The 19,697-nt window shown below is 45.0% G+C and overlaps 1 protein-coding gene across 2 annotated transcripts in view; it reads right to left on the reverse strand.

The window, feature by feature from the left end:
• CGNL1 (cingulin like 1) overlaps nt 1-19,697 on the reverse strand; it is a 201,394-nt gene that overhangs the window by 19,865 nt on the left and 161,832 nt on the right. For both annotated transcript variants that reach the window (XM_047863828.1, XM_047863827.1), the window contains exons 9-13: nt 12,585-12,791; nt 11,239-11,343; nt 6,027-6,179; nt 4,956-5,126; nt 810-971 (exon numbers count right to left, since the gene is read on the reverse strand). In XM_047863828.1, coding sequence (XP_047719784.1) covers nt 810-971; nt 4,956-5,126; nt 6,027-6,179; nt 11,239-11,343; nt 12,585-12,791 — 798 coding nt within the window. The remainder of the gene's footprint in view (nt 1-809; nt 972-4,955; nt 5,127-6,026; nt 6,180-11,238; nt 11,344-12,584; nt 12,792-19,697) is intronic.

Raw genomic sequence — 19,697 nt, forward strand, 5'->3', positions numbered from 1 at the left:
GTGGGGCTGATTCTCTTTCTCTCTCTAAACTCCATTGAGTTGTGGGTGTGTGTGTGTGTTGGGGGGTTGTTGTGGTTTGGGGCTGGTTTTGTTCTTGAGCATTACTCTGTTTTACAGGCTCAGGGAGACTGACGTTAAGGTCCCTCCTGTCATGCTGGGTAGCCTGCTCATGTTCATATTCAAGTCCTTGATTCACACTTATCTGCCGTGTTGTGTTTTCACCCTGTGAACTGATCACCTCCAGCTGGCGATTCCAGTGAGCACATCCTGACCTACTGTCTGGGGTTATGTACATACGGTGTATCCAAACAAGAATTGAGCCACACAGTTTGCCACTAGCTTGGGCAAGGTGGATCATCTGTCAGAAAAAACGGGCCAGAGTCAGGAACAGGAATGGAGCCATGTGGTGAGGCAAGTGAGAGCCAGCAGTCAGGCAGTGTGGGTGCAAGGCACAGCTCAGCCCCTCTTTAGATGTGCAGCAGTCCTACCTCTTCTATAGTGGGAAGCATCTCCAAAGCAATCAACAGGAAATGCTCTGTCTGTGTGCCCTTATGTAAAGTCACCTGGCCTCTTTGGGGCTCTGTTTTGTTTCCTCTTGAAGACAACGAGGGCACTGTTTCCATCATTCCTTTCAGCTCTGATGTCCTATGCGTCTACCAACTACAAGCTTCTTCCTCAAATTGAGAAATGACCACATAGGTCTGGCTGTTCCAGAAAGTAAAAACCAAAAGCTTAGGTGTGCACGGCTTCTCTTGTGTCCCATGCTCGCCCTCCATAGGCCCCAGCTCACACTCACGCGGCCTACAGACCTCCATCTGCTTGACGAGTCTGCTTCGGTCATCTTTGAGGTGACTCTTGGCCTCCAGCTCATACTCCAGGTCCTTCAGGGTCTGCTCCAGAAGTTGCCTTTTTGTAAGTGCTTCATCTTGAGCTCTCTGGTGGTCCCGTAACTCTTCTTCCATCAGACGCATCTAGAAGGAGTGGGCGGTTATCTGGCCTGTATCAGGAGCACCTGGACAGCATTTGGACAGTGCAGAGGCTGACCCCAGCGGTGATCAGGGGATGCCCACGTACTGGAGATCAGAAGACCCTGAGCAAGTTCCAACTCCCTCTGGGTCTCAGTTTCCTCTTCCTCTAGCTACAAGTAGTAATCCCTTGGGTTCTAAATTCAATGTAGTAGATGTTCGTTACCATCTTGAAATTAATGTAACAGAAAATATCAGAGTAGAGCAGTACAAGCAGATATTGCTTTGTGAAACCTTTGTGCCAGATATTCATATATTTGTATGGACGTACCTATTACTGGGTTGTGATGCGAGATTTATTTCTTTCCACATAGGTCATAGCCAAAAACACTTGAAAGTCACTGAACTAGGTAAGTAAGTGCTTCCTAGAGTGCAATTTATTACCCACCTGTACCGGCATCATCTCAGTGGAGGGTCAAAATCAGGGGAAAATAATAACTGAACTAATGACCCCAAAACAACCTACAGACACAAAATCTAATAATATAAATGTGCAGTATTAGGTGAAAACCTCTGCCTCTAGAAGAAAATCCTGTATCAGCTGTCATAATTTACAGTGTTTTTTTCATCCACAAGGTGGCACTGAACTAAAGGCTTTGAAAAACATGCCACAAAGAGATTCATACACAAGGGGCTGTCCATGTTTTCTACTTCTCTGGAAGCTCCCTGAGGGAACCAGCCACCTCAGCACACAGTAGGTGTTCCTTACACATCTGTGTGGATTGATTCAGTGAAGACAAAGGCTGTTTTGTTTCCAACTTCCTTCCCTCTTGGAGCTGGGGTGAAAGCACTCTTAGGAATAACTACACCAGGGGTTTATTTCCTTCAGAGAGTATATGACAGTGAGTGGCAAACTCCGTTAAAGAAGAGCATCCTTTGGGGGTGCCTGGGTGGCTCAGTCAGTTAAGCTTCTGACTTCAGCCTCAGGTCATGATCTCATATCTTGTGAGTTCGAGCCCCGCATTGGACTCTGTGCTGACACCTCAGAGCCTGGAGCCTGCTTTAGATTCTGTCTCCCTCTCTCTCTGCCCCTCCCCCAATTGCACGCGTGCCCACGTGCACTCTCTCTCTCCCTCTCAAAAATAAACGTTAAGAAAAAAATTTAATTAAAAAAAAAAAAACCAGCATCCTTTGAGGGTATTTTCACAGAGAGTTGGGGAAGCCTCAAAGATGGTCTTTGGGGCAGCCCAGCAGGTTGGCCTAGTTTCGGAAGTCCAGTGGAAAGACCTAAGGGAATGGGTTCCTGTCGTGGAGGCTGATCGCAACACCGGACCTTTCTATGACAACAGCATAGCCTTGAGGAAGATCTCTCCAGTTACAGACCTTCATCTGGCTTGGTGGTAACTGAACCAGAGCACAAGGGGAGAATCATCCCAAGGAAAAACAATGATGGAACATTCTTTAGATACTATACTATAGCGCATTAAAAAAAAAAAAACAAAAAACAAAAAACCTCTCCAGGGGCACCTGGGTAGCTCAGTCAGTTAAATGTCCAACTTTGGTTCAGATCATGATCTCACGGTCAGTGGGTTTGAGCCCCATGTCAGGTTCTGTGCTGACAGCTCAGAGTCTGGAGCCTACTTCAGATTCTGTGTCTCCCTCTCTCTCTCTGCCTCTCCCCTGCTTGCATTCTCTCTCTCTCAAAAATAAACAGTGAAAAAAATTGTTTTTAAATCTCTCCAAAATAAAGTTTTAAATTACAAAAAAACCTCTGTGACTCAGTTTCCTTATTTGTAATATGGGATTATCATAAAACCTACCTTTAAGAGCTAAGATGAGAATCAAATGAGATTAATACCCGAAAAGAAGTTTGAGGGTCAGAAAGACTGACAAACCAATGCACAGCCCACACTCCTTTCTTGATACCCTTCCCACTGCCCAGCACATTTCTGTCTTCTAATGCCCAGTATGTCCCTCCTAACGTCTCGCAAGGGCTATGTCAAACTAAGAGTACTCAATACAAATATGCACCAGAGAATACATATAGTGTCTAGAATCACAAGTAAGCAAGTAACTTTTGAACCCACTAGTGTTACCTTTAAGTAGTCAGAACTGCCCTTTGCTAAGTGGGATTTAGAAAATAAACTGAATAGTGAATTCTGAGTCTTAATTCTCTAAAGATTACCTTCATCAGAACTTCCCAGATCCACACCAAAGGCAAAATATGTAAAACATCTATTTCTCTTAAAGCGAAGAAGGCAGTGCTGTGGCCCTGAGGATAAGCCACTTTGTTGTTAATGGACAGTTTTAACTCAGCTCAACTGAAACACAGGGTTAGGGGCAGTGAAGAGTGCAGCTTAAGCTTTTCAAGGATCCAGAGTGGCCCTAGCCTGTTTATTCACTTTTGTTTTAAACAATTCCACTGGTTTCCATAGCTTAATGCAGGGCGGTATCTGACTGCAGTTTCCTTCCCGAATGATGAGGTGTCTGTTTCTGCCATTTATATGGAAACAGTGTCTCATAGGGTTACACCACAGAGAAAAATCTAGGAAGGGCCATCTTTGCTTTCACCCTAAGAAATCCTCTTTTGAATTACCGCTTTTTTATAAACAATATAGGTCTCCTGCTGGCCTTAACGAATCTTTCTGGATCTCAGTTGCCTCATCTAACTAGAGGATCTCTAAAGTTCCTTCCAATCCAAAGATTCTAGCTGAACCATAACCGTTACACAGAGAGTTAACAGGAAGCACTCTGCAGGGGTCATTGTGACACTGTGATTTTTCCAAAATCAAAACAGCACACCATGTGGTTGTTGGTGTTAAGACACCAAATAATCTGAATCTCCCCTCCCATTTGCCATAGAAATGCAAATGACTTTTTTTTTTTTAATGCGGAAGAGAACTGTGATGTCACTATGCTAATTTCAATGATCTGTGGAGTCCTGTATCATATGATGCTGAAGCTGAGGGGACCTGTTATCAGGGTCCTTCCAGAAGTGTTCTAGAGGTCTGTAATAAATATCCATTGTTCTCTCACACGGTTATAGCACTGACTCATGGGTAACATTTCTTTGATCATCAAAGACATTAAAAGTTTGTTTTTTAAAGAAAGTCTTGTTTTCCTGTGGAATCTTGGCACTGCTTGTGAAAAAAAAAGCAAGTCTTGGAATTTAAAAAAACCTTAACATTAGTGTCCAGGACATGCAAGCCTCTACTCTATAGTTTCATGTGTTATCTCATTTCATTACGAAATGATCATTATTTTGTATACTTTTAAAGAGGAAAGAGGAGATGCTCAGAAAATTGGGGTAACTTGCTCAAGGTCATCCAGCTGGCAAGAGGCACAGCGAGAAATCAGCAGACGCTGTACTTGTATTTTAGAGCCTTCAGCTTTCCATTAAAATAATCAAAAACATTCCCTTTTTCTTAGTTCTTTACGAGTCAAGACTGAAGGGAGGTAACATTTGAGTTACTTTGCTCTATTATTCCTAAATATAAAGCTAAAAATGTTTTAATAATTTCAGTACTCATAAATTCCTGAGGATTTCTTTTTGTCTCCACCCATTGTTGTTCTGAAGCTCTTGTCTACCCCAACCACCCTAATGAAAGTCTATATTTTCTAAATGAATGGCAAAAAGTGATTGTTTACTATAATACTTGCTCTATGATTAAATTAAAACATTAATACAGAGGAATCATTTGGGCACAGCTGGGTACACCACTCGTGCTCCACAAATAGCAGCTAAACAGTTGAGGCAGAAAATCTTGAATTAATCAAGAAGATGGCCACATTCAAGTTATGTCAGAGGCCCCAGGACTTTGTGTCTTAGAATGCCATTTGCCCCATGTATCCTAAGGGTTAACACTGAAGAATCAAGCACAAATGCCATCTTAAGATCTACCCCAAGTCTCTCCTAGAAAGGTTTAAAAGCAGTCTCTGAGGATAGTATGACTAAGGGGTAAACCAGGAACTGATCCAGCCAGGCATTACCTCATCCTGCAGTTTCATGGCAGTCAGACGTGACTTTTCAGCCTCTACGGTTTTCTCCTTCAACTGCCTTTGCATTTCTGCAAGCTCCCTGCGATTTTTCTCCTTATACTCATCCAGCTGGTTCTGGAGCTCCAGGGTTGATATGCGGGACACCTCGACAATGTCAGCCATCTGGAAGGGGTGACACGGATGTGAGCCTACCCTGTGATGCCCCATGTGGGGCCAGGGAGCTAGGTCTGGGTCCCATCTAAACACAGAACACACATCTCCTCTTCTTTCTTTGACAACCTCCCCCAAAGACTGTGCAGAGAACCTTGTCATGGGCTGTCCAGGCTCAGTCACCTCTAACTTGGAGGCAGCATGGAGGGGTGAACAAGCACACCCTTTGCAGCTCGATATATAGACCTTGGTCATGTCCTTGCTTTGCCACGTACCAGCTACATAACTGGGACATGTACTTAAACCTCTCTGGGCCTCGGTGGCGTCCTCGTCCTCGTTGGAAATACCAGAATCACAGTATCTATCCTACAGGGTTGCTGTCAGAATTAAAACAATACGTATAGAATTCTAGTTACAAAATAGCTAGTAAAGTGACTGGTACATAGCAGGTTATCAGAAAATGACAGGCACTCCTGTTGGCTCCTAGAATGTGGGGAAGCCAGTCAGCTTTGTGCCCTTCTCCTTCTGGGTACTCTGGGGCAGAGATGAGCTGAGAAGACAAGTAGCAACTACTGGCGTTTGGAACTGTCTTTCACGCTCCTGGACAAAACAGATGGACGCAGACACAGAGATTGTGATTCAGGTAACACCTGTGAAGTCTGCACTTACATGCCAGGCTCCTTTGGGTAATTGTGGAGAGGAGCTGGGCCCAGATTCCAGAGGGTATTTTCTAGACCAGTTTCCCTTTAACTGGGATTCTCAACAAGGCCAAAGAGCTGCTTCAGTGAATCTGGGAATCTGACACATTTGTGCTTAGACTAAGTACAGGTTTCCTTAGCTCCCACCAGGCCCTCCAAGGGCGCTGGGTCCCAGTGGTGTTCTGCCCACACCTCTCCCTCCCCTACCCCTCACCTCCTTCTGCAGTTTCTCAATGGTCTTATCCAGGTGCCATCGCTCATTCTCCATCTCATTCTTTAGTCTCCTTAACTGCTCCTTCTGCTCTGTCTCATCTTTGAGCTTCTCAGACAACTGCTTCTGCTCCTGGGTGGCCCGATTCAGATTTCTCTGCAGACAGCAAGCAAAGTATAGGGCTGTCACCTACCTACAGGTCAGCCAAAGGGACAGGTGGCAGAGGGAATTCTGCAGCCACACTACAAAGTAATCAGACCTGCTACATCAGTGATAAGGAAAAGGAATAAAGCCATCAGAAGACACAAGGACATTGTTGGTTCTGAAATTTGGGAACCCAAATGTGAAGTTGACTTAGCCAAAAACACACATGAGAATGAAGGGGCAGACAAAGCATTTATTATAGAAATATAGAAAATGGTTAAGGCTGCTGGGGGTAGCAATTAAGGACAGTGTCTGAAAACACGGCATTTTCAAGTTCATGCTTGAAAACTGAGGTAAAGATGTACATCAAACAAACCTAAAACAATGTGGCAATTTACATCCTGTGCTATACAGCATTATACTTCATGTTCTAGAATCTGCTCTGCTGATGACTCTTACAGTTAAAATAGCTAAAAATCAATCTATGAGGAAAGAGAACATTGTCCCATAGGTCAAGAGTTCATGTGGGTAGAGGAAGTTGTAGTCAACAGAATCGTGGGTTGGACTCATACACAGAAGAAAAGGGAATGTGGCAGTCCACAGGTGGGTAAACTTGATGAGCAGAAGGTGTTCAATGGAAAAGGCAGTACTTAGAAAAGTGCAGTGTTATTCAGTGATTCAGCACTAAATCCTGGTACGTACCATAAAATGAAACTATCCTGAGGGCGCTGTTTGCCCTGGGATCCCCCCTGAAGCTCTCACCTCACCCAGTCGCATAGCCTGACATTCTTTTTGTAAGAACATGCAATTCTAAAACAAAATCCTAAAATATCTTAGAAAGATGGCTGAATGTTAAGGCCATTAGTGCAACGATAGCAAGAAGGCGCACAGCTCAGAAGGGAACAGCATGACCCAGATGTGGGCTGGATCATCTGGAAAATGTTATCGGGTCCTGAGGGCTGAATGTGGGTTAATATAGGTACTGCTTAGGACCTGTGTCTTGTGTCCATGTAGACACTGTGTAAGGACAATGGTTTATATTCATACAGTGCTTAACAGTTTACAAGCTTCTGTCACATGCACCAATTCAGGCATCTTGAAAACACTCCCAAATCGTTTTGGGCACTCCTGGTTTGCAGAGTATAGCCAACCATGCAGCTGGCCAACCCTGTGACCTGGGGCCAAAAAGCCACCCATGGAGGCCTTCTGGCCCCTCCACTCTGTCAGGTTAACTGCACTCCGAGAACCAGCCAACACAACTGGGCTGCTAAAGTTAATTGCTGCGGTAAACCAAGGTCAACAAAAGCTGCTGGGAGAAAAGAAGGTGGTAAAAGGAGGGTAATCAGAAGTTCAGTGTGGGGGCAATTAGCAGGAGTGTGTCCCACCACAGTCCAGCTGGGCACACACCAGAAAGAGGGTCACCTCCTGGGATTTGTGTCTGTGGTTGATTTAGTGGTATTAGGGGCAAAGGGGAGCACACAGGGTAAGGCAATCGAGGTAGGGTTCCATGTGTGGGAGAAAACTGTCAATAATGTAAATTCCTGAAAAACAAGCAATACAGAGTGACATCAATGGCTTTCTGTGGGATCCAACTCAATGCACGCCTCTACAGACCCCCCAGCCTCTCTTTTCCAACTCCTGGATCCCAATCCTGGAGGCTCCAGGCCAGCAGACAAGCCAGCCCTGGCTCCATCCAACCTCCATATGGTGTATGCATTTCTGCTTCACCCTTGGCTCGGGCAGGGCTCCCTCCCTGGCCCTGATCTCCTGTGCCACTGGAGACACCAGACTCACCCACTCTGGGCCTGGGGCCTGGCCAAAATCCTGCACTCCCCACCCCAACACACACACATCTGCTTGGAAGAACAGTTTTGCCCAATTATTTAAAAAATATTTCTTGTAGATTGCTCCATTGCAAGGTAGTGAGATCTGTCAAGGCAAGCAATAGGTTTTCTGTCTGGGTATGTCTCATAGTCCAGATTCACAATCAGGCATAAGATAAAAACACAGTGGTCGAAAATTAATACCTATCCCCAAAAGTTGTCTAAAGACGTCTTGTATCAGAATCACCAAGTAAGGACAGAGTATTCTTTGCCTTAAATGCGGATTCTAGCCCCTTGGGATGGAATCACAGTTTTTCTTAGACTGGGACCCACAAATTTAGATTTAGAAGTTACCCAGATAATTCTAACATACTTTAAAGTTTAGAACAATGTTCTGCCTCCTCATTTCTTCAAGAAATGTATTCCAATACATCATTGCTGAGAAAACCTGTTCAGAATCCACATGAAAAGAAGCTAACTTCCCAATATGCAGTCAGAGGAGTAAAATGCTGTTGCTACAGTGACTGTATTTCCAAGACCAGCAATGCCAGCCCATTAACTAATACAGGGACCAAAATTGGGAACAAAATGATCAGTGAGGGGAATCCAAAGCACCAAGTTAGTGAATGTATAGTAACACCCTTGAGCTTGAAAACCACTCTCTGTCAATGGACACAGAGCCTTTTCCTAATATGACTAAGACCCCTATTCGTCCATATTAACAATAAGCAAGTGCAAGTGAGCTTATGGGCTTACAGGAATGACAGGCTTAATCAGACGGAAGCTGGGGTGACAGCCCCTGAGTTACGGCTGACCTGAGTGAATCCTAGCACAAGCACGTTCCTCTCTGCCCCTGAGGAGGGGGAAGCTGTATTCGGAAAAAAAAGCTGCAATTAAGCGTTTGCAAATCTGAACTCTTGAAAACACTTCTCGGGAGTGTTTTCAGGATGCCCAAGTTACTGCATTTGAGAGCACCTTATAAACTGTAAGCACTGTACAGATATAAACTATTGTCCTCACACAGCCTCCGTGGGGACACAAGACTGAGTAGGCCCTAAGCGGTATCTTGCCACACAGTAACTGGGGACTGGAATGGCAGAAGCACTGGGGCTTTTCCCCTCTGTCATCTTGATGCACACAAGTCCAACAGAGTGGGAGGTGAAGGCATACGGAATCCATACCATGATCCACCCCCCCGAAGGAGAGAACTGTGGCTTCTCCAGAAAAGGTCCCTTTACTTCTCCACCTGCAGAAGCCATTTCTCAGGGGAAACCTAGACATTGCTGCTGAATGCAGCTCACGTAGATTTGCACAACAACACATCCTACCCCAAGTGGGAGGGGCCGAGCCGACAAACTGTGGCATCTTACGACCCACTGCCACCTTCTGACTCTTAATAAATCAGACCTAAGTTCACAGTCTTCAGCTACTATGTGAAGAAATACACTTCTCAATCATGAAGATGCCACGGATCGCTAAAAGCACAAAGCCTTCGAAATACAAAATGCTGTGGGGGGGGGGGGGAGGGGGGAACCCAGTTACTCTTTCCTCTTCCTTGAAGGGTAAGTTCCCTTTCCGTTGCCAGCTTAGGGAATAGAGGCGTGCACAAAGTCATAGAACCACAGGAGCTGGATGTCTGGTTCCTGGTTTTAGAGAAAACAAAGTGATGGCGCACTTTGCTTCTGAGACCAGCTGAGATAAGGAAGGTGAGACTGTTGGGCCTTTCTGAGCATTTGCCAGGTGGCGCACTGGCCGCGCCTGCCATTTCCAGTTCCCACCGTCCCAACGCCGCTGGGGAAACAGGCCTGAACAAAAGCAACACGTCAGGGAGAATTTCCAAGGCAAGGCCAGAGATCTGGAGGTTGGGGTGGGTGGGGATTACAAGAAGATCTTTAGGCCCTGAGGCTATCATCTGCTCTCTCTGCGAATTAACCCTGAGCTGCAGATTCACAGCTGTTAAACTTAATGGTTTGACCCAAAGATGAGAAAGACAGAGGCCTATAACAGCTGCACCCAGCATTCAGGGTGGATATGACAGGACACGAAGGTGCAGATTTTTGACCCTGTAGAGAAAATATGCTTTTTCTCTCTTCCCGTCCCCAACCAGCTCACAGATTCGCACCCTGTGCTTCGGGGTCAGGTGTGTAGTCAGCACAGGCCTTTAACAGCAGCACGGGGAATCCGTATTCCATGCAAAATTAACCTAACAAGGGTTTGTAACAAAGATCTCAACTGAAAGAAAGAAGGCCACGGTGAGGACACTCAGACACCAGACTCAGAAGAAAAGAGGGCTTTACTGTTTGCAAAAACACAGTCTCTGTGCAAGGCTGGAGAGAAGGCACAGACCACTGATCTGGGGGTGACGGCTGACCTCAGTGAATCCTAGTTACAGTAGGTTCCTCTCTGCCCCCTGAGAGGGGGAGCTGTATATGGAAAGGAAAGCTGCAATGAGGCATCAGGCAGATTTATAAATCTGAACACTGACTGCTTTGTCACTTTTCATATGCCCCTTCCCCACCTACCCTCGTTGACAAGTGGGTCCTAATGGAAAACGTTAACAATCTCCTTCTTGACAAACTGCTCAAAATCACTGGCTTTTGAATCCTCAGAAACTGCCTGAGGAACCCTTGGTGCCGGTTCGTTAAAACCCGAGAGCAGGTAAAGGACGTATCTGGTTCACAATGAGGTCGCTGTGCAAAGTCATTTTAGAACTTTAGTGTAGGCTTTGGTTCTTTGTTTGTTTTTTTTAGAATGTACTTCCACCTATCTTTCTAACCTTCAAATGGGAAAACCTAATTTTCTAAGAATCTACTGATTTTGAATACAGATAGCTATCTCATTTCAAAAAAACGGACTTCCTCCTGCTCCTTTTAATAGTCGTCCTGAAGGACTGTACTCTATGGAGTCTATTTGCCCAAAGGAGAAAGGAAATTGACTTCTGCCAGAGAGCTGACCCCACACTGCCTTGGGGACCAATCCTGCCGGCCTTCTCACACAATTCATATTTTATCTTTGGAAAGCTGTCAAGTTCTTTAATGTCTATACCGAGGTTTCTCAACCTCAGCCAGATAATTCATTCTTGTGGGGGTCGTCCTCTGCTTTGCAAGGATGTTGGGTAGCATCCCTGGCCTCTACCCACACGAGGCTGTCGGAGAGTGGAGGGGACCAATGGCAGTCTGTACATGCCTCTCCAATTTTACTTCTCAGGCTTCCTGTATGAGGAATAAAGACAACAGCTCTGTGTTTACCTGAGCATCTTCCAGCTCATTCTCCAGGGTCCTTCTGGCTGATGTGGATTCTCTTTCTTCCTTTCTTGCATGCACAAGGGCCTCCTCTAATTGTTGGGCTTCTCTCTACGATGAAACAGGGTCAGTGTCCATTTATATGTGTGCTATGCCTATAAAGTTGACTCAGTGGCATGGAAGGAACACAAGAGACATCTGAGGACACAGCCAGCAGTGGCTGTGGTCACAATGTGCCAGCCACAGGCCCGCGGTAGCTCACAACAGTTATGTTTGTTTTGTTTTGTTTTTTAATATTTATTTTTGAGAGAGAGAAAGAGGCACATCCTGAGCAGGGGGGGGGGGGGGGGAGCAGAGAGAGGAGACACAGAATCTGAAGGAGGATCCAAGCTCTCAACTGTCAGCACAGGGCCCGACGCAGGGCTTGAACCCACAAATGGAGAGATCGTGACCCGAGCTGAAGTTGGTTGCTTAACCGACTGAGCCACCCAGCTGCCCCACAACAGTTATTTCTTAGATGTGTGTGACCATCTGCGGTTACCTGCTTAGCCAGATGTGAATATCCGAATCATTTGATTGAAAATACAAATATCAGGCCTCACCCTTGGAACTTCAGAAACAGCAGGTATTGAATGGACGCAGGCACACAGAATTTTGGAAAAGGCTTCCAGCTGATTCTGACAAATGACCATTTTGGAAGCTCCTATTGGAATACATCTCCCTTTACATTTCTTTTGTCCTCTCTTTTACTTTTTTAAAGTTCATTTATTTAGAGCTCGAACTCACCAACCGCGAGATTATGACCTGAGCCGAAACCAAGAGTCAGATGCTTAACTGACTGAGCCACCCAGGTGCCCCTGTCCTCTCTTTTATTTTCAGTGCCAGCTCTCACTGCCATTGGTAACATGTCTCTTGGCAAGGGCCTCCCGCTTCTAGATATCTGGCAAACCAGACCGTTGGTTTGTTAAAACCTGTGCAACTTCAAAATCCATCAACTAAGTGTTCAAAAAGAAAACATAGTCATGAGTGACCGGGTCCAATGGTGGTATTAGGATGGCCTTTCAGACATTTAAAATCCTCTGTTCAGTGTCAAAAGGTTGAGTGTGCCTGATGTCTGGGTGAGTGGGGACCCTGACTTCATCAGCCCTGACCTTCGGCGAAGCCCGTCTCCCATGTTTACCACCCACAGGGAACAAGAAAAGTAGCTTGCAGAGAGGACTTATTCACGACTGCCTCCACCTTTCCTACTGAATTATGCTAATAAATCCCCTTGCACTTCCGAAACCACTGACACAGGAGAAAAGAAGTTTCCGCAGCTGCCAAACCCGGGCTTGGGGCCCAGCGAGCCTTACCTCGCACTTCTTGAGCATTTCCTTCGCTTTGGCCTCGTCGCATTTCATGTCAGCAATCTGCCTCTGAAGCCGAGCGACACTCTGCTCCAGCTCTTCGATGCTTCTGCGCAGCTTCTCATTCTCCTCCTGCAGTGCCTTCACGTGCAATTCAGCCCCCAGCTGGCTCTGCTCCGAAGTGTTGCTCCGACTGGCTAGGACCTCAACATTCTGTTAAAAACATGTAGCAAGTGAACATGGGACCCACTGTCAAGGGGCAGTCCCCAGCTTGGAGCAGGGAGGACATTTATTAAAAACCCTCTATGCGCCAGGCACCGTGCTAAGCCGGGAATGACACGCTATAGCCTGGAGGCCAAATCCAGCATGCCACCTGTTATTAAACATAAAGTGTTACTGGAGCATCGCCACGCCCACTGGTGAGCACACAGTCTACGGCAGCTTTCAGGTTACAACAGCAGAGTGAGTGGCAGATGCCTGAAGGAAAGGCCTCTGATGCTGCAAACCTACGATATTTACCACCTAGCTCTTCACAGAAAAATGTTGTCAACCCTTGCCTGTATTAAGTCTTTGACATGGGATTTCAAGCTTTTAACAGCTCTAGGAGGTGGGTACTATTATCACTATTTTACAGACAAAGAAACTGAGACTTGGGTAGATAAGGAACTTGTCCAAGTTCACTTAGGAGGAAGTGCATTCGGGCAGACTGAATCCAGAACCTGTTCTTGTAACCACTGCCTCCTGCTGAGTTCATGGCCCTGACCTCTCACCACGTGCAGGGCCCCTTAACAGGAGTTCTGGATGAAGGATGCTTTCTGTTTATAGATTTTTTTTTTAATGTCCAATACAAAATGGAAATTAAAATTCACTTAAATTATGATACAGCTCCTGGTGCAAGCTCTAGGCACGATCTTCTGAAAATGAGCTCGTGCTGCACAAAATTCATAACAGAAAGGCATGGTGACAATTACAGTGTGGTTATCGTTAGTTCCAGATGTTGCATGGGCTTTTTCTTTTTTGGCTCAGCAACACAAAGTGATGATAAGTGGCCTTGTCCAGAATTCCACTTCTCCCAGAAGATCTCTTGCCTTCCATCTCTCCACTACTACAAAGACGCCAATGTCAGCAAATCTAGTGCTCACAACACAGCGCTGCAGATGCCTGCAAGGAATGGAAAGCCCAGGGAGGGCAAGCTGTGGCTTCGAAGGCTATGTCATGGCCCACTTGGGAGAACTATCTGCCGGAATTGCTTGCTTACTTGTGTAGCCTTACAGAAATATCTTTAAATCTTGTAACAGTACAATAAGCTGTATTAGCCTGCACTGAACCAATTAGAGCATTTCAGAAACCAAAGCATCTTTTCACAACCCAAAAGTTTAATTCCATACATCTTGGAAAGGCCATCACAGCCAAGCTACTGAGTCAGAACATGGTTAGCTTGCATTGCTAAGGAGAAAAGTAAAGTGCCCAACAGCTGGGACTTCTCAGGACTACGTGGGTATCCTCTCCTACTGAAACCAGCAAGATGAACAAGGAGAAATAAAGTGTGGTTGAAAGCCTGAGGAAGGAACCAAAGAATCCAATAACTGGCCAGATGGGGAAGGAGAAAGAAAAGTCTAGACTGCTCATTCCTGCCCTAACTTTCCCAATAAACATGAGACTACAAAGAGACAGTTATCAGGACAGTGTGGCACTGGCATAAGGATACATATACAATGCAATAGAATTGAGACCCCCAAAATAAACCCAACACTTACAGTTAACTGATTTTCAATGAGGGCACCAAGAAAATTCAATGGGCAAAGAACAGTCTTCAACAAAGGGTGCTGGGACAAATGGGTACTCACATGCAAAGAGATGATTTCACACCCGTTCCTTACATGATTCACACCTATTCCTTACATAGCACACACAAAAGAACTCAAAATGGATCAGAGACCTAAATGTAAGATTTCAAAAACAAAATTCTTAAAAGAAAACAGGAGTAATAAATATTTGTCACCTTGGTTAGGCAGAGTTTTAGATGCAACATGAAAAGCACAAGTAACAAGAACAACAAAAATAGGTAAACTGGACTTCATCAAAACTAAACACTTTGGTGTTGCCAATGATACCATCAAGAAGGTGAAAAGACAACCCACAGAATGAAAGAACATAGTTATAAAGCATGTATCTGATAATGGACCCATATCTAGAATATATAAAAAATTCTTCAGCTCAATAATAACAAGATAGATAACCCAATTTAAAAATAGGCAAAGGATCTGAGTGGACCTCCTTCCAAAGAAGGTCTACAAAAGTCCTATAAGCACATAAAAAGATGCTCGACATCATTAGTTATCAGGGAAACGCAAATCAAAACCACAACGAGGTGCCACTTCACACTCACTAGGATAGCTATCATCAGAAAGACAGATGATAGCCACTGTTGGGGAGGCTGGAGAGAAACTGGAACCCTTATACATTGCTAGTGGGAATGTGAAATGGTACAGCCACTTTGGAAAACAGTTTCGGAGTTCCTTAAAATGTTGAACAGAGTTATACGACCCAGAGATTCCACCCTTAAGTTTATACCTAAGGGAAATGAAAACCTACGGCCACACAAAAACTTGCACAAAACCTCAGAGCAACATTATTCTTGATAGCCCAAGAGTGGAAACAACCTAGCTGTCCATCAACTGATGAATGGGCAAACAAAATGGGGTGTATCCATACCATGCACTGGCTCCAAAACGAATGACGTACTGAGCCATGCTACAACATGGATGAATATTGAACAACATTATGCTAAGTGAAAGCAGCCAGTCACAAAAGCCCACATGCTGACATTTATACAACATGCCCACACTAGGCAAATCTATAGAGACAGAAAGTAGATCAGTGGTTGATTGGGGCTGAGGGTGATGAAAATGTTCCCTGAAATTGACAGTCGTGTTGGATGTACAACTCTAGGCACACACTAAAAACTACTGGATCGTGCACTTTAAACAGGTGAATCATATGTCATACAAATTATATCTCAACACAGCCAATTCAAAGAGGAACAAAAGACAAAGGAAACTTGGATGCGGAGTTGGGATGGAGGGGAGAGATGAGGGGTTTACCTCAGTGGTCTGAGGTCGGCCGAGGCACAAGTGAGAGCAAAGAGCAGGCTGGAGATACCTGCCTAAATCTGGTGAAGCAAAGAACGCACTCATGCAGTCAATGCTCCTTTGTTCACCCAGAAATCTCATCAAGAACAAGACCACTGACAACCAGATCTCGCTGAACCTGAATTCAGAACTAACTGGCGTCCTGACCTGCTAGATAAAGGACCCTTTGTTGTGGTGTGATGTTTAGGACTTGGTATTCTGTCTGCAAGCGGTGGAGGCACATCCAGAGTTCTGAGAACTTACTTGCAGGGAAGCCAGGCAAGTTAATCACTCGGTTTATGGCTGGCTGTCAGGGGTCTGCTCCAGTCCTAGCTTTCAGTAACACAAGCTGAGTGGGACTCCAGGGAGCCTGAATGGGTGGAGACACTTAGTCTTGTTTTGACTATCTGTAAATTATGTTTTTCTCCTGTCTTCATAGTGTGGTAGACCATAGTGTGTTTACAAATCAATTTACCTTAAGCCTCTGTTGGTAAACCTTTCCGGAACCCATCCCTGTCCCTACCCACACACACAGTCCCCTATGTTATATCAAGCCCATAGGACTCAAACTTCCTTTTCCTGAAACCATACCTAATTCCCTGCATATTTCTTTGTTCAAGGCAGGTCTTACATGCAAGTTCTTCTACACGAATTCCCAGTGAAGAAAATGAAATTGGTCTAGAGGACCTCCAAAAGCTCCCCTTCCAACGCTGAACTTTGATCTATGTGTCTTTTCCAAATGCTTAAGTTTGTATCTCAGGAATGCTGGCAAAGGCAGAACTCTACTGAGCCCAGAGCTGGTAAGGACCTATGCAGAGATCACTGGAGACAAAGTACTGCTGACCTCACTGAAGTTACTGGAACCATACTAGATAAAGGACCTTGTGTTGTGTTTTGATGTTTAGGTGATTCTTTGATCTTAAGTCCTGTATGTCATAACAAGATTAGAGAGACTACTGCATCATATATAAAAGTAAAGACCACACAGTTTCTAACGATTCCTTTAGCCATATCATTATCACCTATGTGATATCTATTTTAAAAGAATTGCATAAACTTGCTTTTTAATATTTTAACTGCTATTTTATTCACGCAAGCAGGCATAAATAGTCAACAGAAACAAAAATTCCACAGCCACTGCAAAAGGCTGGAAACACCATACTAGGCCATCGCCACAAGGGCAAAAGTAGCAGATGTGCTATATTCTGATGTTTTTCAAGACAGATCCACCCCTTAAAATTGCACTGAGATCATTTCTTCACCTTTCAGGCAGCCAAGGTCAGAGGTGGGTGGGTGGTATAAGGGGAACCCAAGACACACACTGCTGGGGGGCAGCTAGAAACTGGTATGAGCTCCTAGGGGGGCAATTTGGTAGTATCAATCAAAACTATAAAGTACATTCCCCTGTGACCCTGCAACTTCTCTTCTAGCACTTTATCCTACAGGTGTGCAAAATGACAATACAAACAGGATTATTAATTGCAGCATTATATGAGCCAAAGATTGAAATGAACTAAATACCAACTGATGGGGCACTTGTTAAATAAGTTCTATCAGTTCAGTGATAACCTGAGCAGCTGGAAAAATAAAGTAACAAGAAAGCAAGGAAAATGGAAGGGACAGAACAGTACACACAAGAGCAAAGTTTGTGTAAAAGGAAGGTAATGGGAGTTAAGTATGTAATTACCCGGCTACACAAGAAACTGGTAACACTGGCTGGCTGTGAGGAAGGGAGGCAGAGTTATGGAAAGGAGGAGAGGAACGTATTCCCTTGCAAACCTTCTTGTAAGTCTTGATTTCTCAACAGTGGAAATTTAGGAGAGATTACATGTTTTTAAATAAATACACATTTTCTTTGAAAAGACGATCAACGGCCACAGGCACTTGGAGGACAACCACCTCCCCAGACCAGTTCTCACCTCCTCCGGCCTCTAGAAACCCTTCCACAGCACATTCACAGATACTTCTGGGCCATGGAAGACAGCAGAGCCTGGAGCCTGGGGAGCAGCTGTACAAACAGAGCACAGCGCCAACGAAATCTCCCACGCGGGCTCACATAGTTAAGAAATTCCTTTTCACCACATATAGGTGGGAGAGTGGAAAAGGCCCAGATGGCCCAGGACTTGCACTTATATGAGCATGTCTCCAAAATTTCCACCCAGCAACCTGTAGGAAGAGAAGTCCAATGTGGGCTGATGGGAGGCAGCCAAGGGGCTGCAAAGAACTCCCTTTCAAGGTTTGGGTTTTTCCATCAAAATTACCAATACAAAATTACAAGTACATTCTGCATTCGACTCCACAATATTTTTCATCCTACTCCATGTTCTATTTTATAAGACACTGCGCCCTTGGTGTTCTGGACGAGGTACCACTTCTCCCCTACAGCCGTTCCAAGCGCTCTCCCCCTCACCCACCTGGCACATGCACACAGATCTCAACCCGAGCAACACAGACATAAATCATCTCAAGAATGGAATCCTCAGTTTTAACTCTAAAAATGTGTATCTAACAGTGTAGAGGAGGGAGCAGAGGGCTCTATGGTCAGTCAACCACATCAGACTCAAACCCAGGCTATGGCTGTTTGCAGGGCCATTCGCTGGGCCTGGCCTCGTAGGGCCTTCCTTTCCTCACTTGTAAAAGGTGGATGAAGTTACCTACTTACTACACTGTTGTAAATATCTGGACAAGAGTCCTCACTACTGACATGACTACCAAGCCAACAAAACCCACACATGTTTTCCAAAGGGTAGGGCTCAGCACAGTTCATCTGCTGTGGTTCTAAATCCCCACACGTGGTTTCAAACTGCAGCCTGCACATTTTTGCCAGCTAAATATCAACCCTACATTGCTCCAAAGAGAGAGTCAAGATCCTCTAACGGTCTTTCCAGGACAACTGCACTGCACAAATTAGATGACCTCCTTCTTATTAGTCCAAGGGCAAATCAGGTTTCTTGGTTGGCTAATTCATTAAAAATTTAGCCTCATTTCCCAACTGAGGATGGTCTGCTAAATTGATGGCAACTAAAAAAAATTTCCAAAACAAACAGCATGTTTCAATGTGTTAAATTGCTATATTTCCACTACTTCTAAAATAGTTGACTTTTAACCATATGCTCCAATTACTATTTAAAAGAAGAGGAGAGAATACACAACTGTATCACAAGGGAAAAAAAAAGCGCAAAATCCCAGTCTTTGCCAGGTACCACCATTCACTGCAAATACTGACTTGCTTATCAGCTGGCACATTTTCATGACTTAATGTTCACATTTAGAAATGCTCACACTGTCTCCTGGGGCCACAGGAAACTTTTATCCACAACAAGCACAAAATTCCCAAACGGTAGCAGAAAAAGCCACGCGTGAGTATTTTTTTTGACCCAAAGCTGCTAATGCACTTTCCTTGCAGGAGCACAGACACCTCGGACGGACAGGTTTGCTCCTGTTGGGTAACAAGTAGCCTAGGACAAGGCCCTCCTGGCTTGCCCTAGTACGGACCCAACACATGGACATATCAGGCTTTACTAATTAACAAGGCCTCGGTCAGAGCCAGCTTTTGTTTCTTTTCTGTCTCCCTTTTTTGCTGAATGAGTGAAAACAGCTGAGGCGTGGAGGCCAGGAGTCCAGGGAATGGAATGTTGCTTTGTCGGTTCCACGTCACTGGCCACCCCCCACCCTTGTGTTGAGGCTGCACGAGCTCAGCTGACCGGTACCCAAAGTGTCCCCTAGGTCAGGTCATCGGCTGGGAGGTTACCGCCTTTTCAACCATCACAGCTGTAGACGTCCACTTTCATTTCCACAGTGAGGACCTGGGTCACAAATAAAAGAGTCCCTTTCTCACTGTGAATGTGTAGAGAACCAGGTCCCCTGCATGGGGTCCTCAGCATCCCCCTCACGTGAACAACAGGAAACAGTTTAGGAAAAGAAACAGCATACAATGTAGTTGTAAGCCACTCACTTCATCTCTTTCCCTAGCTGGCTGGGAATTTCA

This window comes from Prionailurus viverrinus, chromosome B3 (genome assembly GCF_022837055.1).
Source record: "Prionailurus viverrinus isolate Anna chromosome B3, UM_Priviv_1.0, whole genome shotgun sequence".
NCBI lineage: Eukaryota > Metazoa > Chordata > Mammalia > Carnivora > Felidae > Prionailurus > Prionailurus viverrinus.